This window comes from Pleuronectes platessa, chromosome 23 (assembly GCF_947347685.1).
Source record: "Pleuronectes platessa chromosome 23, fPlePla1.1, whole genome shotgun sequence".
Classification (NCBI taxonomy): Eukaryota; Metazoa; Chordata; class Actinopteri; order Pleuronectiformes; family Pleuronectidae; genus Pleuronectes; species Pleuronectes platessa.
The window spans coordinates 11567825-11592901 of NC_070648.1; the positions used below are offsets into that span (position 1 = coordinate 11567825).

The 25077-nt window shown below is 42.2% G+C and overlaps 2 protein-coding genes across 3 annotated transcripts; one reads left to right on the top strand and one right to left on the bottom strand.

Annotated features, from left to right (window-relative positions):
• Positions 1-317: 317 nt before the first annotated feature.
• LOC128430632 (uncharacterized) lies at positions 318-7918 on the top strand. Its single transcript, XM_053416737.1, has 9 exons — positions 318-439; positions 544-1233; positions 1321-1446; positions 1526-1560; positions 1650-1757; positions 5448-5511; positions 5908-6264; positions 6824-7053; positions 7177-7918. The coding sequence occupies exons 1-9, from the start codon at positions 382-384 to the stop codon at positions 7318-7320; spliced, it is 1812 nt and encodes a 603-aa protein (XP_053272712.1). The 5' UTR covers positions 318-381; the 3' UTR covers positions 7321-7918.
• Positions 7919-10329: 2411 nt separating this feature from the next.
• Positions 10330-13214, bottom strand: LOC128429829 (RNA-binding protein 4.1). Of its 2 annotated transcripts, XM_053415659.1 has the most exons (4): positions 13103-13214; positions 12014-12430; positions 11265-11917; positions 10330-10915 (listed from the first exon to the last, which is right to left on the bottom strand). In XM_053415659.1, the coding sequence occupies exons 2-3, from the start codon at positions 12420-12422 to the stop codon at positions 11286-11288; spliced, it is 1041 nt and encodes a 346-aa protein (XP_053271634.1). In that variant the 5' UTR covers positions 12423-12430; positions 13103-13214; the 3' UTR covers positions 10330-10915; positions 11265-11285. The 2 variants fall into 2 exon arrangements, with proteins under 2 accessions (XP_053271634.1, XP_053271633.1); XM_053415658.1 differs by having other exon boundaries at positions 10330-11917.
• Between the last annotated feature and the right edge of the window lie 11863 nt (positions 13215-25077).

The following is a 25077-nucleotide window of genomic DNA, read 5'->3' on the forward strand; positions in this document are numbered from 1 at the left end:
CTCTTTGTCAGACAGATCTCCATCGGAAGATTTTTCAAAACTCCTTATCCTCTTTAAAGATACATTTTATAGATGTGCTGTCTTAGTCCTTCGGGTCTGACTTCAACTCTAACTTTTATTAATATATTTTAATCTCTTTCCGATCTTACCTACTGTTTCTTATTTATTCATGCTAGACTATGTATTTTTTTCACAACTTTTTCTAATCTTTAACATTTTTATCCAGTAATACTGTGACTCTTTTCAAAGAAAAAAGATTAATATCAAAGGTGGCAGTGATCATGTGATCAGTGTTGCCCTGCTGGCCAATCAACACAAGTCTTTACTCTGAAGAGAGGAGAAAGTGTCGGGCTGTTTGTCATTCAACACAACGATTTCAACATGAATACATCTCCGAAGTTCGTTCTCTACCTGACATGTTTCGTCTTGGGGAAAATGGGTGAGTTGTGTGTTTTTTAAATATTCAGTCAGTCCTGATGCTGATCACGATTTAATTTCTCATAACATTAACAGTTATTTAGCTTTTCTCCTTTTTCTCCTCAGTTCAGATGCATCAATTTATCTTGTCTCCTCAAGTCAGTGGATTTATATCAGCTGATGTTGGAGACAACTTGACTTTGCAATGTTTCTATGAGAGGGATGAAAAAAAAATGTATTGGTACAAACAAACACCAGGACAAAAACCTCGAATTATCTCAGTGACGTACAAATCCACTAAAAGTATTCCGTTATTGAATGAATTCAAGGACAATCACCGCTTCACTGTGGAAAATATGGATAATGCGAGTCACCTAAATATCTCAGATCTGCAGCTTTCAGACTCAGCTACTTACTACTGTTTACAGAGTCGTTCACATGTGCTTGAGTTTATGGAGGGCGTCACTGTCAGTGTGAAAGGTTCAGGGTCTAACATCCAGGCTGTGGTGCATCAGTCTGAGAGCATCCAGCCAGGAGGCTCTGTGACTCTCAGCTGTACAGTTCACACTGGGACCTGTGATGGAGAACACAGTGTTTACTGGGTCAAGAACTCTGAAGAACCTCAGCCTGGACTCATTTACACCCATGGAGACAGGAACCATCAGTGCGAGAGGAAACCTGACACACAGACACACACCTGTGTCTACAACTTGTCAATGGAGAGACTGAACCGTTCTCATGCTGGGACCTACTACTGTGCTGTCGCTGCATGTGGAAACATTGTGTTTGGAGACGGGACCAAAGTGGACTTTGAAGGTAACTAGAACTTCAGCCAAGATTGTCACAATTGTTAAATAGTGGTGGAAAGCTCAGTAATGTCTCCTGATGTCTGGGTCTCTGCAGAGGTGGTGGACTATCTTCCCTTGGTGTATTTCCTGAGCGGAGCTTTGGCGTTCACCACAATCCTGGTTGTTTCTCTGGCTTACACAGCACAAAGAGCGCTCAAGACAAACTGCTGCCAGGGCTCAGGTGGGGTGATCCTCATTATCTGTTCCTCATGATCCCAGTGATCATTATATGACATTAAAAAGTCTTTCTGTCTTTTCAGATCCCCATGCTGCATCCTCCAAAATTAATGCAAAGGTAAAGATGAGCTGTTGTGTTACTCTTCAAACACTTGTGCACATTTTCTATCATGGCCAACAACATGACTGACTGTTTCTCATACACAGGATGAGCAGAATGAAGACGACCCCTGCTACATTGCTCACAGGGAGATACAGATGAACAGATCCAGAGGACAGAGGGATGATACCTGGAGTGAATGTGTGTACTTGAGTGTGAGGCAGTAGAGCTGGACAGCTTCTGTATATGTCTCTGTGTTTAATCACCACATTATGTCTTTACTGACATCAGAACAGTCCTGTAAATTAGATCTTTACCTCCGTGTGAAACATGTAAAGCTTCAGCTTGGTATCATCTAAATAAAACAAGTTTAATTTTATTTGTGTGTGCACGACTCAATTTCTACTGTGTCTCTGCATTCAAAGTAGTGCAGATAAAAGTGGACAACGTGCATCCTGCTGAAGCGTGAGCTTTCTCATGAAGCCGAGCTTTCATTATTCACAGACCACAGCTATCTGTTGGAAACATGGTGACCACATGTCACATACAAGCAGTTTTTTGTAATTTACTTGTGGCCAGAAGTGTTAACACAACCTAGTGTACCAACCAAAAATGTTAACTACTAAAGGGGCAGGGTCATTTGATGCTATCTTCAACTTTCTGAAGTGAGGACGTTGGGGGCCACAGGGATCTCAGAGATGCATATCTCAAAACCTCAATATAGGTGTGCAGTGCTTAAAGCTACCACGAAAAAAATGTATCAGATCCTGCTCAAAAGTCCCCTCTGATCTATATCTTCCTCTAACCGAATACATAAACAGATGGTGCAGCCTTTAAACTGGCCACTTCTCAGTGTTTGGCTTTTGCTCTGACTCTCTGTGGTGGATAAGGTGAGAGCACTGTGACTGTTCGCATGCTGTGTGCAACGAAGGGAAACACAAAAGCCCTAACAGATCAAACTGAAAGATTTTGCTGTGAAATGTAATAATCAGAGGTGGGAAGTACAAATACTTTGTGATTGGAGTTAAGATTTTTTAGGTGTTTGTACATTAATTGACTATTTATTTAGACGTTTGCTTTAATTCACTATATGAAAATATATGAATTTTGTTCTCCTTACAAATTTTCAGGTTTACTTTCATTTTGATGTATTTGAGGGACACCACCTGTAGTTTTTTTGTTATTTTCTTCTAATCAATTCCTGTTTGGTAATGTGTCTTTGTTTTTTTTTTTTTGTACAGCGTTTGTTTAGGTTGCTGTAATGCTTTATACTTAGCTGAATTACAGAGCTTTTATTTTGAAAAGTTGTCTGAAGCTTGTAAAATAGCCAAGATGTACAGTCTGAAAAAAAAAAAAAAAGTAAATACTTCAATCACACAGGTGAACAGTAATATATCAAATTCATACTAAAAATCACACTGGTGCAAAAAACACAATCTGCATCATCACGGATGCACAACAGCTTCATTGCATCACAAGCGAACAGCTCACTCCAAACACGCATGTTTAGAACAGGCACTGCACTAGTGTACGATATGTGCACATGAAAGGCCAAAGAGAATTCTACGTAGGTGGATAATTCAACTTTCTGTCACAAGGTGTAAGAGGCAACAAGAGAAAAGTTCTCAGACCCTCTCGTTTGTTTGTGTCTCTGCGGTTTGAAACAGGATGTCCCCAGAACAGTAGCTTGAGGTTGGTTTGTTCACTGCACCGTGAGGGAGGGTTAACAATCTGTAATTCATTTAAAGGCAAATTCCACCAACTTTACAAAGCTGATCAAACGTCAGCTTTTCTGCGTCATGTATATGCAGAATGTCTTATCCACCCTGATGATGTCACCTGGGTTCTCATGTTTGGTTTCTCAAGTGGGGTTTGAAGAAGTGAGCAGTTCACATTGGTCGCTGTGAAGCAGTGTGGCGTCACTCGTTGTTTTTTATTGCTTTTTTAAATTTATTTATTTGTCTTTGCAATATATACATGTGCATGCCTGTATTTTTATATTTCATGTTAAAAAGCAATAAAAAGCTTAAACAAGTGTGTGAAATGGCCAAAAAAAAGATGAATCTAACATTTCACATTTTGTCTTTGTGATATTTCTTAACTGCGACTGTGAAATGGATACCCCTCACCTCACCCCCCCCTTTCCAAACATGAAAGAGAAACTGTGGTAGCTTCAGTTGTTAAAAAAACTCTAACAGTGTTTAGTTTGTCCAGTCTGGGCTACTGTAAAAACATGGCGTCCTCCGTAGAGAGGACCCACTCCTGATGGTATTCAAAGTATTTTAATATTAAGGACCAATTCTAGGATAAAGAAAAGAACAATTAGTACAATTTAGATGAAACACACAAGTGAAAACATCAGTAGGATTCTTTTATATTCACTTTCTGCCAATAGATCCCTTTCCCCCAAATCTTACACACTGAACCTTTAAGTTAAAATAACTTGTTGAAGTCGGAGCTTTAAGGACGAACTGAGCCGTTTGTGAAGTAAACCAAGAGACACACTGTGAGACAGAGCAAGAGAATCCCAGTTCTAATGATGGAGAGCCAAACCAAGGTTCTCATCTGTGCCGTTTGGTCGTCTGGGATCAGCAGCTTGCTTCCTTTGCCAAACACTATCTCGCCAAAGGAGACCACAGCGCAGTAGTAGGTCCCGGCGTCAGAGGCCCTGAGGTTGGTCCTCTGCAGGTGGTATGAACAGCTGTGTGAGGGAGACCCCGGTACAGAGATGTGTTCACACTGATCACTGTGTGTTTGAAGGATGCCGTTTTCTTGGGAAATGAACATTTTGTGACAAAAGAGCATACAACAGTGTAAAAATGAGGTTGCAGCTGATTGGCTGTTAAGTGGGTCAGTCTGTGTGACACTTTAATCATCCGTCAGGACCTCGGCAGGAAGTGAATCATTCCACTCCACCAAGCTGTGATTTACTTTAATCTGCTCCAATTTCATAAATGTGAAATATCTCCAGATAAGGACTGGACAAAGGCCAAAGGTCATGTACAGAATGGTATGTGTAGTGTTAATATATAAATAGTTAATGATGTCATATGATAAGTGACATCATCATGAAGGCTTAGATGACACTATGAAGCCAGAAAATTACGTCATATTTTGTGGTGTAACGTTTTAACTTTTGCATCAGTAACAGTTGGGTTACATATATATATATTCTGAATATATTTTTTTCATGTTGTTTTTCTCACAATATAACAAATGTGGTGAAGCCGGCGATCTAGTTCTGGCAGGCAACTCGAGCTGCGCTGCGCCAATCATGTTACATACATCATGTGACATACCTCAGTCTCCACAACCATCTATAATACACACCCACTTTATCAGGAGATCTATTTAACCAGAGAGACATTTCCCATCAACCCCTCTTGCATGCACTACTGCTGCAGTATTGCCATCAGTTGCTTCAGCCCCTAAACCACCCCAGCATCCACCTGCAGGCTCCAACGGGGGGTTACAAGTATTTGCTCATCACTCCCATCATTCCTGTGTATTCATATGGGGAGTGATTAAGTTTGAGCCTAGACGCCAAACACTAAATCTGTTGTAATAAATATATTACATTTTTGAACGTGAGTTGTCTGACTGAACTTTATTTTCATAAAGTTAAGTCTTTTTCTCTCCTAAAATCTCACCTTGACTCTCGACCATTTAAATGCAAGTTACTCTTAAACTGACATCACCATGAAAACTGTTTGGCAAATGGAAACCTTCTTGAAAAACAGTGCAGGCATGAGGAAATAGAAGTGTCCCTTTTAGAAAGTGGTTAATATATAATAAGATCCTCTGTAACATGCATCAAATACGTGATGACCTGTGTATTGTCAGCCTGTTCCCCGCCTCTTTACACTGAGACCACTTGTCTTTGAAACACAGTTCAGTGACGAACATTACAGCAGTGCTGTCGCACCATGCGCACGACAATGAACTTCACCCTCCTGTCAGCTATCCTCAGTAAGTACATCTATATTTTCTCAATATATCAACAGCCAACTTTTATGATTTTTAATGGTTTAGATCTATTTTGTTGACTTAGTTTAATTGTCCTTCATCCACTTTGTTATTAGGCCTCTATTACTCTTTTGCAGTATCTGTAAGACCTAGTGTTTAGACAAACAGCAGGTGGCCTAAGACGGGATAGAGAGACACTCCACAAATTGACTAATGCTATGTAGCCATCTTGACTTTGAAGGTGTATAATACTCCTTTCTCCCCCGATGCATCAGGTAAAGAGACAATTAATACTTCTGACATCATCCATCTCCAGAAAAAACTTCAACCTGCAAGATTTCCCTTGCAACAACCTCTCTCCACCCAAACAGATAAATGTCAGAATCTTGTTTGTTTCAGGTTGGATCTCTGTCTCACGTTGTGAATTTCACGTTGTGGAGGTCCAGACCGGTGAAGAGGTCACGCTGCTGTGTACCAACTACGCGAATTCCCCCTCTTACATATCATGGTTCAGACTGGAAAACGGATCCAACACCAGCCACATCTCCTCCATGCTCTCCCATAACACAGTTGCATCGTACTTCGATGGGTTTGAAGAAGAAAAGTTCAACATGACGTCCAACGTCAGTAACGTCTTTCTCCAAATCAAACAAGTGGATTTATCTGACTCTGGACTCTATATATGTGGCTATAAGGTGGGCACCGACTCCAGCAAATTCCCAGGAGTTTACAGTGTAACGTATTTAAAGGTTAAAGGTAAGATCGCTGCACAGTTTTGTTGGTGTTTTGTTATAGGGGAAATATATTTTATGCGTCTTGAAATAAGAGCTGGTCTGAACTAGATACACGCCAGTTCCTGCAAAAAGAAGTCAAAGCGGCTTGATCGCCACCTAGTGGCTGGCTGCCATATAGGTCGTGAACTTAAGTTAAAATACACATCAAATAATATTTTCCTGTTTGTTTTATACAATGTTATTAGTTGATAATAACTGTTTATTATTATATTTAGATCTAAAGAAATGTAATCTCTGCTGAAGACTTTGTGATGGTGATAGCATTTGTCTGCACCACAGACTGTATAAAAAGATGGACAACGCCATCAGCCCCCTCATTGTTAGCAAACTGGACATGGACCAAAATAAGATAGACGGTTTCTGTCATTGGAGGTAGTTGTAATCACACTGATGTATGCTCAAGTGTTTTGTTATTTGTTATCTGATGCTTTAAAGACGAGGTGAAAAGTAGAAGTGGAGCCGCGTCGTCCATCTTTATACAGTCTTTGGTCTCAACGCTCAAAAATGTATCTTTCTTGTAGAAAAGTCTGATGAACAAGCAAATCTGACCATTGAGATCCTCATGGGCGGTCTGATTATCATCCTCATTATAATCATCATCGCTCTGGTTCTTAAAATCTGGAAACTTCATACAGGTATTTATGTGTTTTTTATTCCAACTTTGCCGATACAAAGCTCCCTGACTCCTGACCAGATGTATTGTTTCTGTCATTTAGCACATAAAGAGGCACAGGATCTACAAGACAGTAAGGTAATCAAAGTTGAACCATAGATTAACATGGATCCAAGTCTTTCAGTCATCAAGTAGTGGTTTCATGTAATGCCACACAGACAACTCAGGGGGATATAAGTCACTGAATACTTCTATTTACAGAATGTGGGCTCTGATGACCTGAACTACGCAGGACTGAGTTTCCTTCCAAGAGCAGAGCGGAGCAGAAGGCCTGCTAGAGAGAGAGAGCCGGAGCCTAATGTTGTGTACGCCACCACCATGCACTCAAGAAACCACCGGAACTGAAGCTCAGAGAGGAACTGAGGCGTTGTCGTCAGTCTGCTGTTTGTGGATGGGAGCAGTTGCCAACACTGTAACAAGATGTTGTGAAAAATGATTGTGATATCTTTGCCACAATTTTATCTTCTCATTGTACATGTGTATCTTGGTGTTGATGACTGTCCAGTTTTGTTTTAGTCATGACCTCCGGGGGATGTCAGGAGAATGGGGACCGGACTTCCTGCAGTGTTTGCCTTTCATACATGAACAAAACAGCAGGACATTTCTGCTCATATTGTATATCAAGCAGTATTGTTGTGATCCTAATCCACGATCACGATCCATCACCAAGATCAGATGCCACCATGTTCCACATTTTCAATTCAAATAAAATGTATTTCCACCATCACCCAGATGGACGTCTGCAGTCTGGTGGAACATCACTTGTTTGACAGAAAGCAACAGAACAGTCAAGGGTTAAGGTCAAAGGTTTGTCTGACTCTGACTAGTTCACTGCTACAGAGTCGTTTCAGAAACACATCAGCTGCTGCGTCAATATCTATGTAATCATATCTGGGGGAGTGATTAAGTTGGAGCCTATAGACACCAAACAATGACCTGTTCTACTGTTGCAATAAACATTTGAAAGCGAGTTGTCTGATAGCTTCATTTCATCCCCTGCGTGTCTAAGACATTGCACATCAGCCACAACTACAGGAAGACTGGCCTTCGACTCGATGCACCATAACCACAAACAATGCCTTGGTGTTTCCATTCAGTGACATCAATGGCCCCACCACAGAAGCATTCTAATTCAGTGAGCTTAGCTTAACCTCTGATCTTATATTGGCTTCATTTAACTTCACTTAAATTATCTTGACTTTTCTTATAACTTAAAGTATCTTGTCTTCTTATAAATTAACTTAAATTATCTTTACAAAACTTAACTCAACTTCTTATCTTATATCTTAACTTCTTGCCTTCATCTTATTACTGCAACATTTCATTAAATTAATGTTTGCAGTTAGTTCTCATGTTTCTTTATCTTCCTCTGTCTGACAAACTAAATGTGGTTTATAATTGGTGTTTGGTGGAAGTGGAGCCAGCAGAGACACTGAAGGCTGTCCAGAGTCTCTCATAGTGAGTTCGATGGAGGACTGCAGCAGTGGAGATCTTAGACTTAGAGTGAGTCAGGGTTTCTTCACTTGTTTGACAGGAAGAGACAGCACTGGGTGGTCACAGCTCAGATGTGTGGGCATGCACAAGCACCAAAGCCTTGCTTGTTATTCCTAACCAGAGCTGTAGACAACAGCTAAAAGTGAACAAGTTTCAACCACAGGAAGATGGGCCTGCAGCTCATAACCACACAACAGAAATCAAATGTGCTTAAAATACTTCTACTTTATCAGAAATGTATTTCACAAGAAAGTTTTTAATGGAGATCTAACCTTCCCTATGCATTTCCTAATATTTAGTCTTGTGTATTTATGTAAGATCCAGAGTACACCTTAAGTCTGAAGATTGGCATTATGCAGAAGCATGTAGCATTTGCAACCAAAAATAATTATGTCACCATTTCATGTTAATGCAGCCTGCTTCCGTAGAATTACACCAGAAGAGCCCACCTTAACTACATCTTTTACAGGGCCACTCCAAACTGCATGGGAATTGTTAACTATAAGGAGTCTGCACTCCCTGCTGGCCATCAGCAGGATCTTTGGTTTTATGAAAGTGTTTGATTTGCTGCTAACCAGATTGTCCCTTTAATTTAGCATTATATATAATACAACAAAGGTAGAAAACTACACTTTTCTAAACAAACCTTTGCAAAAAGAGTTTTTAGGAGAGATCTTAGACAATTACTTTTGAAAAACAAAGTTTGTATCTGGTGAAATTTCAACAGTCCCAAGAAGAATGCAGTCTTAATTGGATTACTATTGGATTGAAGTACATACACACCATCATCCTAGCCCTGGGGTAGAAATAATTCAACTGTTGAACTGGTGTTGAACACTTGAGAAACCATTAACTGTATATAATGCAGTGCATTTGGGAAAATAACTACAGTTTAAATGGCAGAATATTATTTAAGACAAAGAAAAGGTTTTTGTTGTAAATGTTTTATTCTTGCAGGTAAGTCTAAAAAGGCAATACAATGCAGTAATATCAACTTCTCATCTTTATCCAGACTGTGAAATCAATTAAGATAATAATTAATAAGTAATTCCATTTGATTTCTTTCCTGATTTACAAAAATGTCATCACTCAACTGATCGTAAAACAAATCTTGATGCTGTTAAGTCCAAATCTCATCTCTAGTCCTGTTTAACCAAACCTAGCTGTCCTAAAAGCGTCTCCAATTATCACCAGTGTTAAACATTTGCCCCAATAATAACTGATCCTCACATCTGGCAGAAGGGCTGTCAATTAACTACAACTCTTGCTCAGAATGATATCCTAGCAAACACTGGCAATACAGAGCAGACTTGCAGCTGAATGGATGTTTGGGTTCAGGCAATGGGTAAAAACACCAGGGTGACACTACAGGGCCTGTAAATAATCCTTCCTACTGTTACAATGCTCTGTAGTATACACAACTTGCCATATCTGCCTAGAAAAGTTACATGTGCTGACTGACAAGTACTCCTTAAAACCCTGGACTTACCTGTTGACTGTGAAGGTCTCCAGCAGCCTTTGAGGACATCTCCCCCACATTCAGAGGGAATTAATCTCGCCTGTGGCTGGAGAGTTACCATTTTTATGCACTTAAGCTAAAATGTTTCAGTTTTGGGCACTGAGGTGGTGGTGGTGGTGGGGGCGGCGGCAAAGGTAAAAAGGTACGCTGAATGATCAGATGACCAGAAAAGAGATATTCCTTCACCCACGTGACGATTTTACTATACGTGATTTCTTAAGAAATTTACGGATGATCATGGCATTTGTATTTTTCGAAAGAGCCTTGGTGAGATTCGAATCATTTCAAGCGGTCACACTAATGTGTTTTAGCGCAGAGCATGACTTCATCGGTGAACAACATTACTGCACAAATCCGTTTTATTTGAAAAAAGGTCGACAGTGGACAGGTACATATGAACGCTTTTTTTTGTTAGCTACACCGTTAGCCGTCACTTTCCATATGAGTCTTAGCAGTTTAGGTTTTCACAGGATCGCCACATAGAGATTTAGTTTTCGATTGGAAAGATTTAAAATGATGGAACCAACGTGCAGACTAGATTAAATACCAAATATGATTCAGTTGAGTTCACAGTCACATGTATCGCCTAGAAACTGCTGCTGAAATGGTTCAGCTGTCTAAGGTCACAAACCACATCAGAACACTAATTACTCAAACGTAAAAATACAATAAAAAAAAAATCCGCCTAACTTAGACGTCAAGCATTAAAAATACTACAGCACAATGACAAACTAAAACAATCAGGGGGGAAATACGAATGTAAAAGTTGTCCCAAATTAATTAAAACAAAAACAGACGTGGACGTCGACAATTTGGTTCCTCCTGTGAGCATCTCAGGGGAATGTAACGCGCTCAGCCGCAGACAGGAAGTGGATAGAGTCACGTGCATCAGGAGGCGGCGAGTGGCGACGCAGGCGAACGACGATCCTGGAAAAAGAGCAAATGACATAGATGAACCGTCTGAAAATGTGGATGTGAAGCCTTTTCCATCGTAGTAACCTGCGTGCTGTCTTTTCTCAAGATCTGTCTCGTGACCCTTTCTTCTGCCCCCCAGAAGGCAGACTGGGGCGTCGGCCTTTGTCGGACTACGCCACACATTAAAACAGGTATTAGCTCCAAGTTAGCACACAGATGTGCATTATCAACTAATTTACCACTTCGTACGCTTGCTTTTCCCACAAGATCTTGAGCGTGTCGGACAGGTCCTGCCTGTACAGAGACGAAGTGCATTTTCAGGAAAGAAATGACCACCAATCTACCTCTGACCTATTCTCACCTTCACTTGTCGGAGCCTTGCTTAATAAGCGTAGCGTGCAGGCGGTGGCGGGGGCAGCCGCTCAGCGTAGGGGTCCCTGGGACGTGGCACTCCGTAAGCCGGGACGCGGGAAACCGGAGAGAGCCGGGAGCGCTCGTAGGGGTAGCCATTACCTGCAGGAGGCATTGGCGCGTTAGGTGCTCTCCTCAGGGGGCTGCGATCTCGGGGGTAGTACGAGGATGGAGGAGGCGGGAGGGGCCGACGTTCGTACGGGTCAAGCGACGGGGTCATAAGACGGTCTCGGACGACGGCTGAGGGGGGAGGGGGAGGAGGAGGGGCGCCGCCGCGCTGATCCTCGTAGGAGGCCATGCCATACGGGCGGGCTCGGTACTTCTCATAGTAATCTACCACGCCATATCTTTCCCTCTCGCCATCGTACGGACGGTCGGGATAAACAGCTCGTCTAGGGGGAGGGGGCGGCAGAGGAGGGGCTGGGTAACCTGGGGGCATATGGCCAAGGCGACCTCTCATGTAGCCAGGTGGGGGAGGCTCATGCCTCTCGCCTGGATAGCGTGGGGGCCAGTAGCCACCTCTGTCTGGGGGAGGAGGGGGGTAGTCATCCCGTTCATCGTGCCTGGGACGGCTCTTGGAAATCTGGACATGGATGCGCTTGCCTATAATATTTAAAAAAAAGTAGGAAGAAAATTAATAATCAGAAGTAAAATGATCACAACTGAATTGACTTGTATTACACAATGTTATTTGCGAACCTTGAAACTCAGTGTTGTCCAGTCCCTTGATGGCATCCATGGCCTCATCGGAGTTGGACATGTGTACAAAAGCAAAATTCTTGACAACAGCACACTCTGTGACCGTGCCGTACTCCTCGAAGAGACCGCGCAGCTCGTCGTCAGCTCCCTTCTCTACGTTCGCTACATGCAGCTTGATCGCCGCATGGTTCTTCCCGTGGCTGGCCTCCACGTTGATTGGCGTGCCATGAAGCTTATAGAGGTGCAGATTTTTGATGGCTTTAGTGGCCTCCTTGCGGTCATCCATGTGGATGAAGGCGTAGTTCTTGATGATGGCACATTCCGTGACCGTGCCGTACTGGGTGAAGAGTGCCTTGATTTCTTCCTGGTCTGCCTCTCGGGGCAGATTCCCCACAAAGATTTTCACCATTTTAATACCTGGACCCAGGAAATTCAGAAGAAACCATATATATTTAAGAATAAAGACATAACAAAAAACAAATAAAAACTCAACACATTAATCTTTGATTGCGTTCAACATTATTAAAAGGACGCATGTCTACATACTTTTTCTGGGGCAGATTCCCCAGAAATATGTTTACCTATATTGTAGCTATGTGACAGGGAGCTATAGAAAAAAAAACTGTATATATCTATGGGTGAAGGGAAAAGTAAAACCTAATTAAATGGTAAGGTATTGGAATCCACAGTCTCACAGTATTAAAACACGCGTTGTTGATTGAACAGGCCTGTCTACTGCAAAATGGCTGACGACGTTAGCGCTAGCATAGAGCCACTGCACTCGATCCCTAATTAGTCATATTCATTTTTACAGTACTACATTTATATTAAAGATGATGCTCTCACAGCGCCGCGATGCTCATAATTTGCTAAAACAACGCAACCTCTGGTTCTAGTTAGGTAACATTAGCTGGAGCTAGCTGTTAGCTTCGGTTAGCTCGCTGGACCAGCCACGCTGTGACACAAAGCGCCGTCGACCCGAAGCGAAGCAGCGGGACGACGAACACCCCCCACACAGTGTGCATCAGCAGGAAGTTATACAAAACAACGCGTTTCATTGAATATATCAACACTGCAACGTTCTTTTACCTTTTCACCGGGAAGCCTCCACAAAGAGCTCGACCTCCTTTCCAGAGATTTCCTCAGACCAACTTCCGCTGAGCTTCGTTTTCCTAATAGCGGTCGCTTCCGGTTCTTATTCATCTTCGCCTGCGTCTCCCCGCTTCGCAACCACATCGCCCTCTACCGTCTAGGAGGGCACAGTAATCAGCGTAGGTTCAGAGGTAATCATCTATTTCTGCTTTAGTTTATCTCTACAAAACCAAACCATATTTATATATTTATATCATGTGCCGATTGTCCATGTGGTTGACAAATAAATTGACTGACCCCCACCGTGTACCCATGACCACTTCTTTTTCAGTAATTTAAATAATAAGTAATAAAGTTGAGTGTTTAGTGTTTTATAGAAACACACTTTTACATATGCACAATATGTTTGCTTTTAAACACACAAACACACACACAAGCTGTAGATCTACAGTCTTCATTGTGAGACCCTTGAACCTGTTTCATGACCAGTTATTTGAATTTGATGAGATGTAATCAGCAACTTATGTGACTATGAACTATCTCCACTTAATCATTATTTGCAGTCTTATTGTTGACGACGGAAAAAATATCAAAACAAAGAAATATTTCAGGCAAAAATATAGCTTACGAAATATCTGAATAGAAATATGATGAGAAGTTTTTTAAGTAAATTGGGAGCAGAGCTGTAACTCCGCCTGTTCGTGCTACAGGCTCTAGTTTTCTCTCTGCTGTGGAGTCCCACCACTGATTGCACAATCTACCCATCACCACCACAATCACAGCAGCCCAAATTCCGTGCCAGTGTGTAACCACTGCGCACATACTGTCACACGCACACATGTTGTGCACACGTGTTCAGGAGGAGAAACACATTTGTGTGGACCACGTGTGGGAACACATTTGCTTTGCTCTAACAGCATTACACAAACACTATAAGCTACATAACACACACATAAGGGGTGTGAAGTTTCGAAGTGCAGAGAGGGGGAGGGAAACAAATAGAGAGTGAAGGGCTACATACACCATACAATGAGTGTTAGCTACGTGTATAGGCCTCATTTATGTGAATGTACAACTTGTGTTTGCATCAGTACAGTGCTTCACTTTGTCTCTCTCTGTCAGTGTTGTCTCCCAGTTGGGGGTGCTCTAAGTCCGTGTATGACTCCGTTACTGTGTGTGAGTAATAAATTTAAAAAAAACTGGAACTGCAGTCAGAGAGTGCGTAACTCTGCCACAATCATACACATGATGGGTTAGTTGTTATAGTAGAAATATGAGGGAAAACAATTAGCCAGACCATTTTCTGGATCTAGACCATCCCTTTGCCAAGTTTATTTTTTCAAACCAGTCATTAAAAATAAACCAATATACACAGGTGAAAACATAATTTTTAGGAAGTCAGTTTAGTCGTTCATGTAATCCTGTTATTACAAATAAACCACCATACGCAGGATAAAAAAATAACTTGATTTTAAAATCATAACAATAATAGTTGCCACGGTTACCAGGCTTGACAGAATATCAAAGGTTACAGTTGAGACCTTTATCTGCCACATTGCCTATGATGTTTGAGATTGAAGAAGGCGGTTGAGTTGTCTGTGTAATCCTATTATAAATAGACCAACATACTCAGGATAAAACATTACCGTTATAACATTAACAATAGTGTTCATGGTTACAAGGATTGACAGAATTTGAAAACGTTACAAACTATATATTTGTCCCGGGATTTCATCTTTTGCTCTCGAACCTACAACACACTTTGTGCATTTTTCTTCATTTTAACGGCATTGATTGAGGCAACATGGCTTCCACACCTTCCCAGGAGAACCAGGTGGATCCAGGAATGCCTCTTACCTCCGGCTCCTCTAACTACGAGGTGCAGTCTCTTCTCGGACAGGGATCATTCGGTAAAGTTGTTAAGTGCATAAGACTGGAGGACAACAAGACTGTGGCCATCAAAATGATAAAACTGCAGCCCTCTAATATAAACTCGGCAAATCAAGAGGTAAGAAACAAATCTGTGCGCTGATCCCAGTTTGAATTATACCATCTGCAATCCATATGTTCACATACTTCCTTGTTTAAGTTTAAATCAAGCTGATATACAATGTTCCTGTGGCCTGCCATTTATCTCCAGGTGGCTGCTCTGAAGAAATTGAGATTGTTGGACAAATTCTACTTTGTCCAGTGGTACCAGTCCTTCCTTGACAGAGGACACATTTGCCTGGAGTTTGAGCACCTGGACAAAAGTCTCCTTGATTTCACGAGGGAACGAGGTTCCAGACCTGTCCTCCTGAAAGAGATTAGATCAATTGTGCAGCAGGTGTGTGTCCACCGGTTTTCCTTTGTGCACTGACAAACAGTATGGAAATATATGCAGGTGGAACATTGTTGACATTTTTATGAAATGAACTTTCAGCTTGCCCATGCGCTCAACCACCTGAAGTTTGCAGGGATTGTCCACTCAGACCTCAAGTTGGACAACGTCATGTTGGTCGATCACCTACGGGAGCCCCTCAGGGTGAAATTGATCGACTTCGGACTGGCGTTTGAGGTGTCAGCTGCCAAGTTGGGTTCCCACCTTCAGGCCCAATCATACCGGTGAGCATCTGGAACCATGACGGATCTTAGTGGCGTATTATTAACTAAAAAAACATTTTAACTGAGAAAAAAACATCCAGTCTTTATCCATTCACACAAATGTAGCAGTAAGAGTTCTTAAGGTGTCCTTCAAAACAACTCACATATTTTGCATGGTTTATGTGATCGTGGTTGTTGCTCCTCTGTCAGATCCCCAGAGATCCTGCTGGGGCATCCCTTCACAGAGGCCATAGACATGTGGTCGCTGGGCTGCATGGCTGCTAGGATGTACCTCAGGTCCCACCTCTACTCTGGATTGGGTGAATATGAAATGGTACAGATACTACTTCAAAAAGCACTGTCTCTTTATTAATATCTTAGTGGGTAAGTTAACTCAGAAATGAAAATGCAGTCATTATCTACTACCAAAACACTTTAGTAGTCACAGGGGTGAACAGTTCAGAGCAAAATCCAACCCTAACCCCAACCCTTTTAGGGCATGACATGTACATTATATTAAGATAAATAAGTAGTACCTCACCTGGACTGTGATGGAATTTAAGTTGTGGTGTATTTTCAGATCACACAAATCATGCAGACTCAGGGTCAGCTACCCAACACCATGCTCAACCATGGGTGTAAAACTCCACATTTCTTCACGAGACACGTCGACTCCACCACCTCCGTCTGGAAACTGAAGGTGCCGACCTAAATTCGCTTGTTATATTCAAATATCTCTCTCCATCTCATGTCTGCCTTGCTGTAACATATTTGGTTCCCTCTAAACGCTTGTGTGAGTCTGATGCACTCTGCTAACCACACCACTTTCTGAACAGACACCAGAGGAGTACCGCAAAGAGACGGGGATAAGGCCAATAGAGAACAGGCGTTGGTGGTTCACCTCCCTGGACGACCTCTTGGAAGTATGTCCTCTTTAAGATCATTCAACATGAGCTTGTTCCTTTAAGATAAAAAGAAAAACACTCGGACTGTCCTAGAGAGGTGTTTATTTATTCAGTACTGGAACTAACCAAACGACATGTTTGTGTTTTAGACCCGACCCATCACTAGTCTCAACGCTGCAGATGAAGTTGCAGAGAAAGCCGACGGCCAAATGTTTGTGGACATGCTGAAGGCGATGCTTCAGCTTGATCCCGACAAAAGGATCACACCTAGTCAGGTGCTGGAGCACAGCTTCATCAGCATGCGCCACATCACCAGCATGGAACATAAAAGTCACTAGTAAGTCAACAATATGATCTGGTTAAATGTTTTTAAATGTAAAATTCATCTTTTGCTATATATATTCCACTCATACCTTTGTTACTGCGGATACAGTTCATGTACAGGTCCTTACAATACGTCTTGGACATGAAATGATGATCTAATGAAAGGATTCATTTTCTTGCAGTATCAAGTACTGTCTTCAATTGAGGAAAATATGTCAGAAGAAAATCCCGACTTCTGGCAAGGGCACAGCTATGTGTGGGCCACTGAAGCCGCCCCAGCCGCCACTGAAGCCGCCCCATCCGCCACTGAAGCTGCCAGCTTCACCAACCAACCCTGTCCAGCAGAGTCCTCCATCTCTTGATGAGGGGAGAGGAAACAACCAGCCCCATCGCACCGACCTACATCCCTGCACCACCATCACCTCCACCCAGACCAGAGGAGCTGAGGGGTTAAGAAAGATGAAGATTGAGCATGACGATTTGTCGGGACAGAAAAGAAAAGGAGGAGATCATGATGATGTGCCGCCTCACAAGAAAAAACGTCTTCCCTCGTCAAACAGCACACATGATCCTTGTGACGCTGGACATCATCAGTCGGATCAGAGGACCAGGCCTGCTGATCACCGCCAAAACCACAACCCGGGTCCTTCAGGCAGCAGCCGGACCGAGGGTCAGGCTATATCGGGACAGAAAAGAAAAGGAGGAGATCATGACGATGTGCCGCCTCACAAGAAAAACTGTCTTCCCTCGTGAAACTGCACACATGATCCTTGTCACACTGGACATCATCAGTCGGATCAGAGGACCAGGCTTGCTGATCACCGCCAAAACCACAACCTGGGTCCTTCAGGCAGCAGCTGGAACTGAGGCTAAGGCTCTGTTGGGACTAAAGGGAAAGGCAGGAAGTGATGCAGACTACAATGCCTTTGCTTGTCAGATAGTGACACCTGCCATTTAATCTTGTACATGACGTTTATAGAAACAGGAATAATGTTTGACATTCAGAATGAAAGGTGGCTCTTGTAAATAAATGGCACTTGTAAATAAAACGGTTTATTCACTTGAGATGGATTCATTATCTTTTTCCCCAAGAAAGGAAAACCAAACTGCATATTTAACACAGATTGATGCTTCATAATTCATCAATAAACAGTGCTCTAATGTAAACAATTATGATACAACAATCCTAGTTTTAAGTTGGGTTTCAACCATAACTTTTGTCCAAAGTGTGTGTCTCTGGAAATTCAAAAAATGCCTTTAGAACCCATCAAATACGCATTCTCTGATATAGTTACGTTAGTTAAAGAGTTCACCTCGGCACCAGTCTCCTGAAAGCATGTTTCAATTTTTCCACTGTTTGTAAAATGTAACAAGCAGCATTACATTACATGTCCCTTGGTGGATGCTTTTGTCTAAAGCCACTTACAATTAGTGTATTCATCGTTATGAGATGATATTCTTCGGAGTGCAGATGGGGAAGACTGAGGATCGACCAGTCGACCGTCTGGTTGGAGGACGACCAAGTTTGGAAAGTTGCAATCACCGTCATTCTTCCAATCAGCTATTTTGAAATCGTCCCCTTCATGCATGTCTATAAATTCAATTCAATATTATTTATAAAGCACTAAACCACAGCGTACATTATCTCAATGTATATACGTAATCGACATATATCGGATTTCTGTGATGCTTGCTCATGTATCTGATGATAGTGGATGTCGACCAAATCGTAATTTATTTAACAAAATAATAACAGTAAACAAGAGAAATATACTTTAGCCTAATTAGATTTTGTTATTCATTTCTATTTTCTATAAGTTAATATATTTATCATATTAATCTTTTTATTTTATTTCTTATCTTCAAAATATTAGACATAATACTTTGATAGAGCATTCAATGAAAATTAACACATTTATACTTTACAGCATAGATAAGATGATATAATATGCTTATCAGTTGACTCATGCTTTACAGCAGCCTGGATAATATACATACATATATGCACACGTGGACATAATTGTTGGTACCCTTCTATTAAAGAAAGAAAAACCCAGAATTGTCACTGAAATAACTTGAAACTCACAAAAGTAATAATAAATAAAAATGTATTGAAAATAACTAATGAAAATCAGACATTGCTTTTCAATTGTGGTTCAACAAAATTATTAAATAAAACTAATGAAAATGGCCTGGACAAAAATGATGGTACCCTTAACTTAATATTTTGTTGCACAACCTTTGGAGGCAATCACTGCAATCAAGAGATTTCTGTAACTCTCAATAAGACTTCTGCACCTGTCAACAGGTATTGTGGCCCACTCCTCGTGAGCAAACTGCTCCAGCTGTCTTGGGTTTGAAGGGTGTCTTCTCCAGACTGAATGTTTCAGCTCCCTCCACAGATATTCAATAGGATTTGGATCAGGGCTCATAGAAGGCCACATCAGAATAGTCCAAAGTTTTGCCCTTAGCCATTCTTGGGTGGTTTAGCTGTGTGTTCTGGGTCATTATCCTGTTGGAGGACCCATGACCTGCGACTGAGACCAAGCTCTCTGACACTGGGCAGTACATTTTGCTCCAGCTCCAGAAGGCCTTGATAGTCTTGAGATTTCATTGTGCCCTGCACAGATTCAAGACACCCTGTGCCAGATGCAGCAAAGCAGACCCAGAACATAACCGAGCCTCCTCCATGTTTCACAGTAGGTACAGTGTTGTTTTCTTTGCATGCCTAATTGTCTGTGAACATGTAGCTGATGCGACTTGCTAAAAAGCTCCAGTTTTGTCTCATCTGTCCAAAGGACATTCTCCCTGAAGCCTTGTGGCTTAGTTGTCAATATGCATTTTGGCAAATTCCAGTCTCATTTATTATAATTTGCTTTCAACCGTGGTGTATTCCACGGTCGTCTTTGTCTGTGTGGTCTGAAGTCCACTTTGGCTAAAACAGCAACGGATTGTTTGATCTGACACTGATGGACCTTGAACTTGGAGTTCTCCTCTAATCTCTTTGGAAGATGTTCTGGACTCTTTGGTTACCATTCGTATTATCCGTCTCTTCATTTGTCATCAGTTTTCCTGATGCGGCCACGTCCAGGGAGGTTGGCTACAGTCCCGTTGGCCTTAAGGCCGGCGCATGCTTCTGCGTTTTCACGGGCCCGCAAGCGCAAGAGCCCTTTCCGGGCCCCTTACGTGCTTATGTATCTCTTCTTACGTGCTTAAGTGCGTCGCCCAATTTTTCGAACTGTACAACAAAGCGACGCGAGCCTCACGCAGCCCGCAAGGCTTGTGATTGGTCTGCTTACTACGTCCCTTCCGGAGTCTAGTTTCCGGTTTCATGCCACATAATACCGGCAGAAATCACGGAAGATTTAGAAGAACGAATATGGACCAAATAGAAGAGCACTTGGAAGAAGAGATCCGATAGTATGATCACTTGTATAACCCGTCACTGACTGGCGTATTTGTCCGCAAGAAAAAGGCTCCTCGTAGTGGCTATGTATATAAACAATCGACGAAGAAGAAAGAAGGCGTCTCTAAGGTCGTCTTCGACAAAAAACATTACTCCGCCTAGTGTTCTGGCGGGGAATTGCTTTGTAAGAGGCGCAACGCTTGGGGAAGCTTGGGGAAGCATGAATGACAAAGAGTCCTGCGACACAGCTGCGTGAAAAGCCGCCGATGCAGTTGCAGAAGCATGCACTAAGCTTTAGACTGAAGTTACCTGCCCCCTGCTGGTCTGGATATGCATTAAAATGTTTTCAAAAAAAATTACTTTTGTCTAAATGTATTGGTTTTATTTGCTTTATTGTTTGACTATTATTTCCCCTAGTTAATCCTGTTTTGATCAAATTTATTTACTCATTTAAATATTACTAATCTTGATTTTTTTTACCTTTTATTAAAGAAAAATCTTCAATCACGTCTTATTTCATGTTTTCATATTGTTTTTCTATGGCATTTGACGATATGGATTGTCTGGAGTTAAACATTTATATTTACAGATAATTTCCTGGCTTCCTTACGCCGGGCTCACACCGGACGGGGAAGCGACGACAAAGCCTGGCATAAGTGTAGCGACAAGCCGCTGGCTCCCATCCACTCCCATGTTAAACCTTTGTGCTGGTAAATTCGAGGTTTCGAGGGTAAATTACGTATTCTCTGCTCAAGCCTATGTGGAGAATACGTAATTTACCCTCGAACCCGACATTTAACGGCGCAAACAGCGGAGAAGTTGTTCAACATGGATGACATTAAATTAATAATTGAAGTGGAGAAGTACAGTGAGTTGTATGATCCTCGGAACATGTTGTATAAAGACAACACCAAAAAAGACAAATGTTGGGACGCTTTTGCAGTGAATGTTGGAGCAACAAGTAAGTATATGCTTGAAAAAAATGATTAAATGCCGTTTTTAGTGCAGGCGGATAACAGCAAAAGTATGTGATATTCTTAGCGCTTACGCCACGCTTTGGCGTCGCTTCCACGTCCGGTGTGAACCCAGCGTGAACCCGGCGTTAGTCTCCGATGACAGTAGATTAGAACTTTTGTTTTTTGTATTTTGGCTATGACAACAACATAAAAATATTAATATTAATTTTCCTTTTTTTCTCCATAAATATTCCATAATTTTAAGACCAAAATTAGTCAGGTTTGAAATTATGATCTTATTGTTTATTTATAAGATAAAGTAACTGTCACCCTACACATCCGAGGCTCCAATCACAATTCACTTGCCCCCACCTCTGGTCCCAACTTTCACTTGAGGTTGAGTTTATCCTTGATTTTTGAGAATTGAGAGAAAAATCTTCCCAAAAGGTCCAAAATCCATCTTGAGTTATTACTATTTAGTTTTATTGACTGCCATTTTTTTGCACTTCTGGTTAGATGCTAAACCGCATTTCGTTGTATATGATCTTGTACTCTGCAATGACAATAAAGTTGAATCTAATCTAATCTGATCTAATCTAAATAGAGAGTGAAGGGATACTTACACCGTACAATGAGTGTTAGCTACTGTATGTGCAGAGGCCTCATTTATGTGAATGTACAAGTTGTGTTTGCATCTGTACAGTGCTTCACTTCGTCTCTCTCTGTCAGTGTTGTCTCCCAGTTGGGGGTGCTCTAAATCCGTGTATGACTCTGTTACTGTGTGAGTAATAAATCAAAAAAGAACTGGAACTGCAGTCAGAGAGTGCTTAACTCTTCCACAATCATATACATGATGGGTTAGTTGTTATAGTAGAAATATGAGGGAAAACAATTAGCCAGACCATTTTCCGCATCTGCACCATCCCTTTGCCAAGTTAATTTTTTCAGACCAGTCATAAAAAAAATATATATATACACAGGTGAAAACATAGCTTCTATAATAATAATATAAAATGTTTTAAATAAAGTTTAGTGAGACAGAGCAACTTGGGACTTTTTAAGATACACACACACACAAACACACTCTCTCTTTAAAAATGAAGGACCAGTGAACCTTCCACCGATCACAGAGCCACCGGGCCGCTAACAACCACAGAACCGGGTTACTAGACACGCCATCCCTGGCGGACTTTACAACAGAGCCACCGGCAGCAATGACACCGGCCAACGAGCGTCTGGCCCCCGCCGACCCGACCACCGAGTCGCTGACACCAGCAGACCCGACCACCGGGCCCCCGGCAGCACCGACAGCATGCGCGGAGCCGCCTACCTCGCGGAGCCCCGGAGGAACAGCCTCCTCCCCCCTGGCCCGCTGTGGCTGCTGTGGGGACAGGAGATCCACTGGTGACCCACATCTCCACACCTGGACGAGCTGATCCCGGATCACCACGCTGCTCTCAGAGACACGCCCACCGCTTCGTTCCTCCGTGAGTTGTAGGAGAAGATCCCGTGTTCCACCTGCTCTTCTACCGCCAACAACACCTGCTGCGGTACCAGCCTCACTCTGTGTCTCACAGACAGCGGCCCAGAGGACTGACACACTAACGACACAGCAACAAACAACTACACAATAATACAAAAACACAGTTAGAAATACAGTATAGAAGTATGCGGGAAAATACAAACTCTCACACTCTCAACACCGCCAAACTCCCAGCATGCAGAGAGCGAGAGAGAGAGAGAGGGAGGGGGCACGGCTACCAGTAGCCTGGATGCCAGACGAACTTAGCCCCGCCCACAACATTTGAGGTCGGGAAGTTCGGTCTGGAGTGGCTCCATTGGGGAGAAATTATGCCCGGTTCGAAATCGACCGGACCAATCAGATTGTCAGTGCGGGCTTTATACGATGATGGACAGAAGATCAACGGTAACGTAATCAACTACGTCATCAAAGAGCGGTTGACTTGATGTTTGTTTTCCACAAACATGCCTGCCGCTAGAGAGCTGAGGTGTGTAGATGCTGCCATTGAGTCTGTTTTAGGAGACATCGACAGCGCATTTATTTTGAAAGAGGAACAGAGAAACGCGATCAAGGCATTCGTAGATCGCAAATGTAGAGTTTAATCTATCAGCTGGCCCCGATGGTCGCGAAGAAGATGGGACACAGGAATGTCGCGTTCGAACCGTGTTATTAAGTTCTTACAGGACCGACAAATGTGATACGATTTGTTTGATGTGTTGTGAAGCTGTAATCCTAAACGGAGAACTTGTTCGTACGTGCATTCACCTTTACTGTAACTCACTGCTACACCTGCCACTTTATGCATACTGTTTTATTCTGTTATTTTGTGTTGGGCTTATTTTGTTTTCCACGTAGTGACTACCCTCGCATAAATACCTGCAGTTTAAGGAGCGGACCATGTTAATAGACGCACCAGATCCCTCGCTTGCGGACCAGTGCAAAAAGACACCTGCCGTACAGCGCCGGCACAAGGATAGGTGCAGGAACAACGACCGGACACCAGCTGCGCGGCATTTCTCAAAAACTAGAGTTTAACACCCCTTGCCAGCGGAACAAGGTAAGGAAGCTGGTCCCATTTACTTTGCTGCCGGTAGCGTGGAACGGAGGTCGCTGTCACGTTAACGCATCAGACTTGTCTCATGGTGATTTGTTTGTTTATTGTATTTTAACATTTGTGTTTGGTTTTATGGATTAAAATATCGTATACTTAATGTCATTCCAGTTTTACGGTGTATTTACGGCTACGTAGAAATGAACAATAAAGAGCCGTGTGCCATCAGTAGAGAAACTCTGCGTCATGTTCGGGGGGGCTGTTACATTAACTGTTTCTCTCAAAAATGCTGATCGTGTTGGTAAGCTCTCCGTGTATCCTTAAATAATTTTTTCTACTTCTTCCAGCGTGCGTGCAGTTGAGTTCTGTTGACAACAACTATACGTCGCTTTACATACGTCACATACTACGTTGCTCTGATTGGTTGTTGGTCTATCCAATTGAGCGAAGAGGAATTTTAATTCCTGGTTCGGTTGAAACAAGCCCCATAATCACAGCCCAATGGAGCGGTATCAGACTCACATTCTGACTAGAATTGTGAGTATGACAACGTCAGGCTAGGCTACCAGGCTTGACAGAATACAATTGAAGCCTGTATCTGCGTCATCCCTTTATTATAATAATTCATAATTTTGAGGAAGTCACTTTAGACGTTCATGTAATCCTGTTATTACAAATAAACCACCATACGCAGGATAAAAAAATAACTTGATTTTAAAATCATAACAACAATGGTTGCCACGGTTACCAGGCTTGACAGAATATCAAAGGTTACAGTTGAGACCTTTATCTGCCTCATTGCCTATGATGTTTGACATTGAAGAACGCGGTTGAGTTGTTTGTGTAATCCTATTATAAATAGACCAACATACTCAGGATAAAACATTACCGTTATAACATTAACAATAGTGTTCATGGTTACAAGGATTGACAGAATTTGAAAACGTTACAAACTATATATTTGTCCCGGGATTTCATCTTTTGCTCTCGAACCTACAACACACTTTGTGCATTTTTCTTCATTTTAACGGCATTGATTGAGGCAACATGGCTTCCACACCTTCCCAGGAGAACCAGGTGGATCCAGGAATGCCTCTTACCTCCGGCTCCTCTAACTACGAGGTGCAGTCTCTTCTCGGACAGGGATCATTCGGAAAAGTTGTTAAGTGCATAAGACTGGAGGACAACAAGACTGTGGCCATCAAAATGATAAAACTGCAGCCCT

Bases quoted from the DNA above. Each gene is read 5' to 3' on its own strand.
- LOC128429829 (XM_053415659.1), bottom strand. From the start codon at position 12,422: ATGGTGAAAATCTTTGTGGGGAATCTGCCCCGAGAGGCAGACCAGGAA. The intron at 11,918-12,013 runs GTTCGCAAATAA...TAAATATTATAG, and splicing joins GGACAACACTGAGTTTCAAG to GCAAGCGCATCCATGTCCAG.
- LOC128430632 (XM_053416737.1), top strand. From the start codon at position 382: ATGAATACATCTCCGAAGTTCGTTCTCTACCTGACATGTTTCGTCTTG. The intron at 1,758-5,447 runs GTGAGGCAGTAG...CAGTGACGAACA, and splicing joins GTGAATGTGTGTACTTGAGT to TTACAGCAGTGCTGTCGCAC. The intron at 6,265-6,823 runs GTAAGATCGCTG...TCTTTCTTGTAG, and splicing joins AACGTATTTAAAGGTTAAAG to AAAAGTCTGATGAACAAGCA.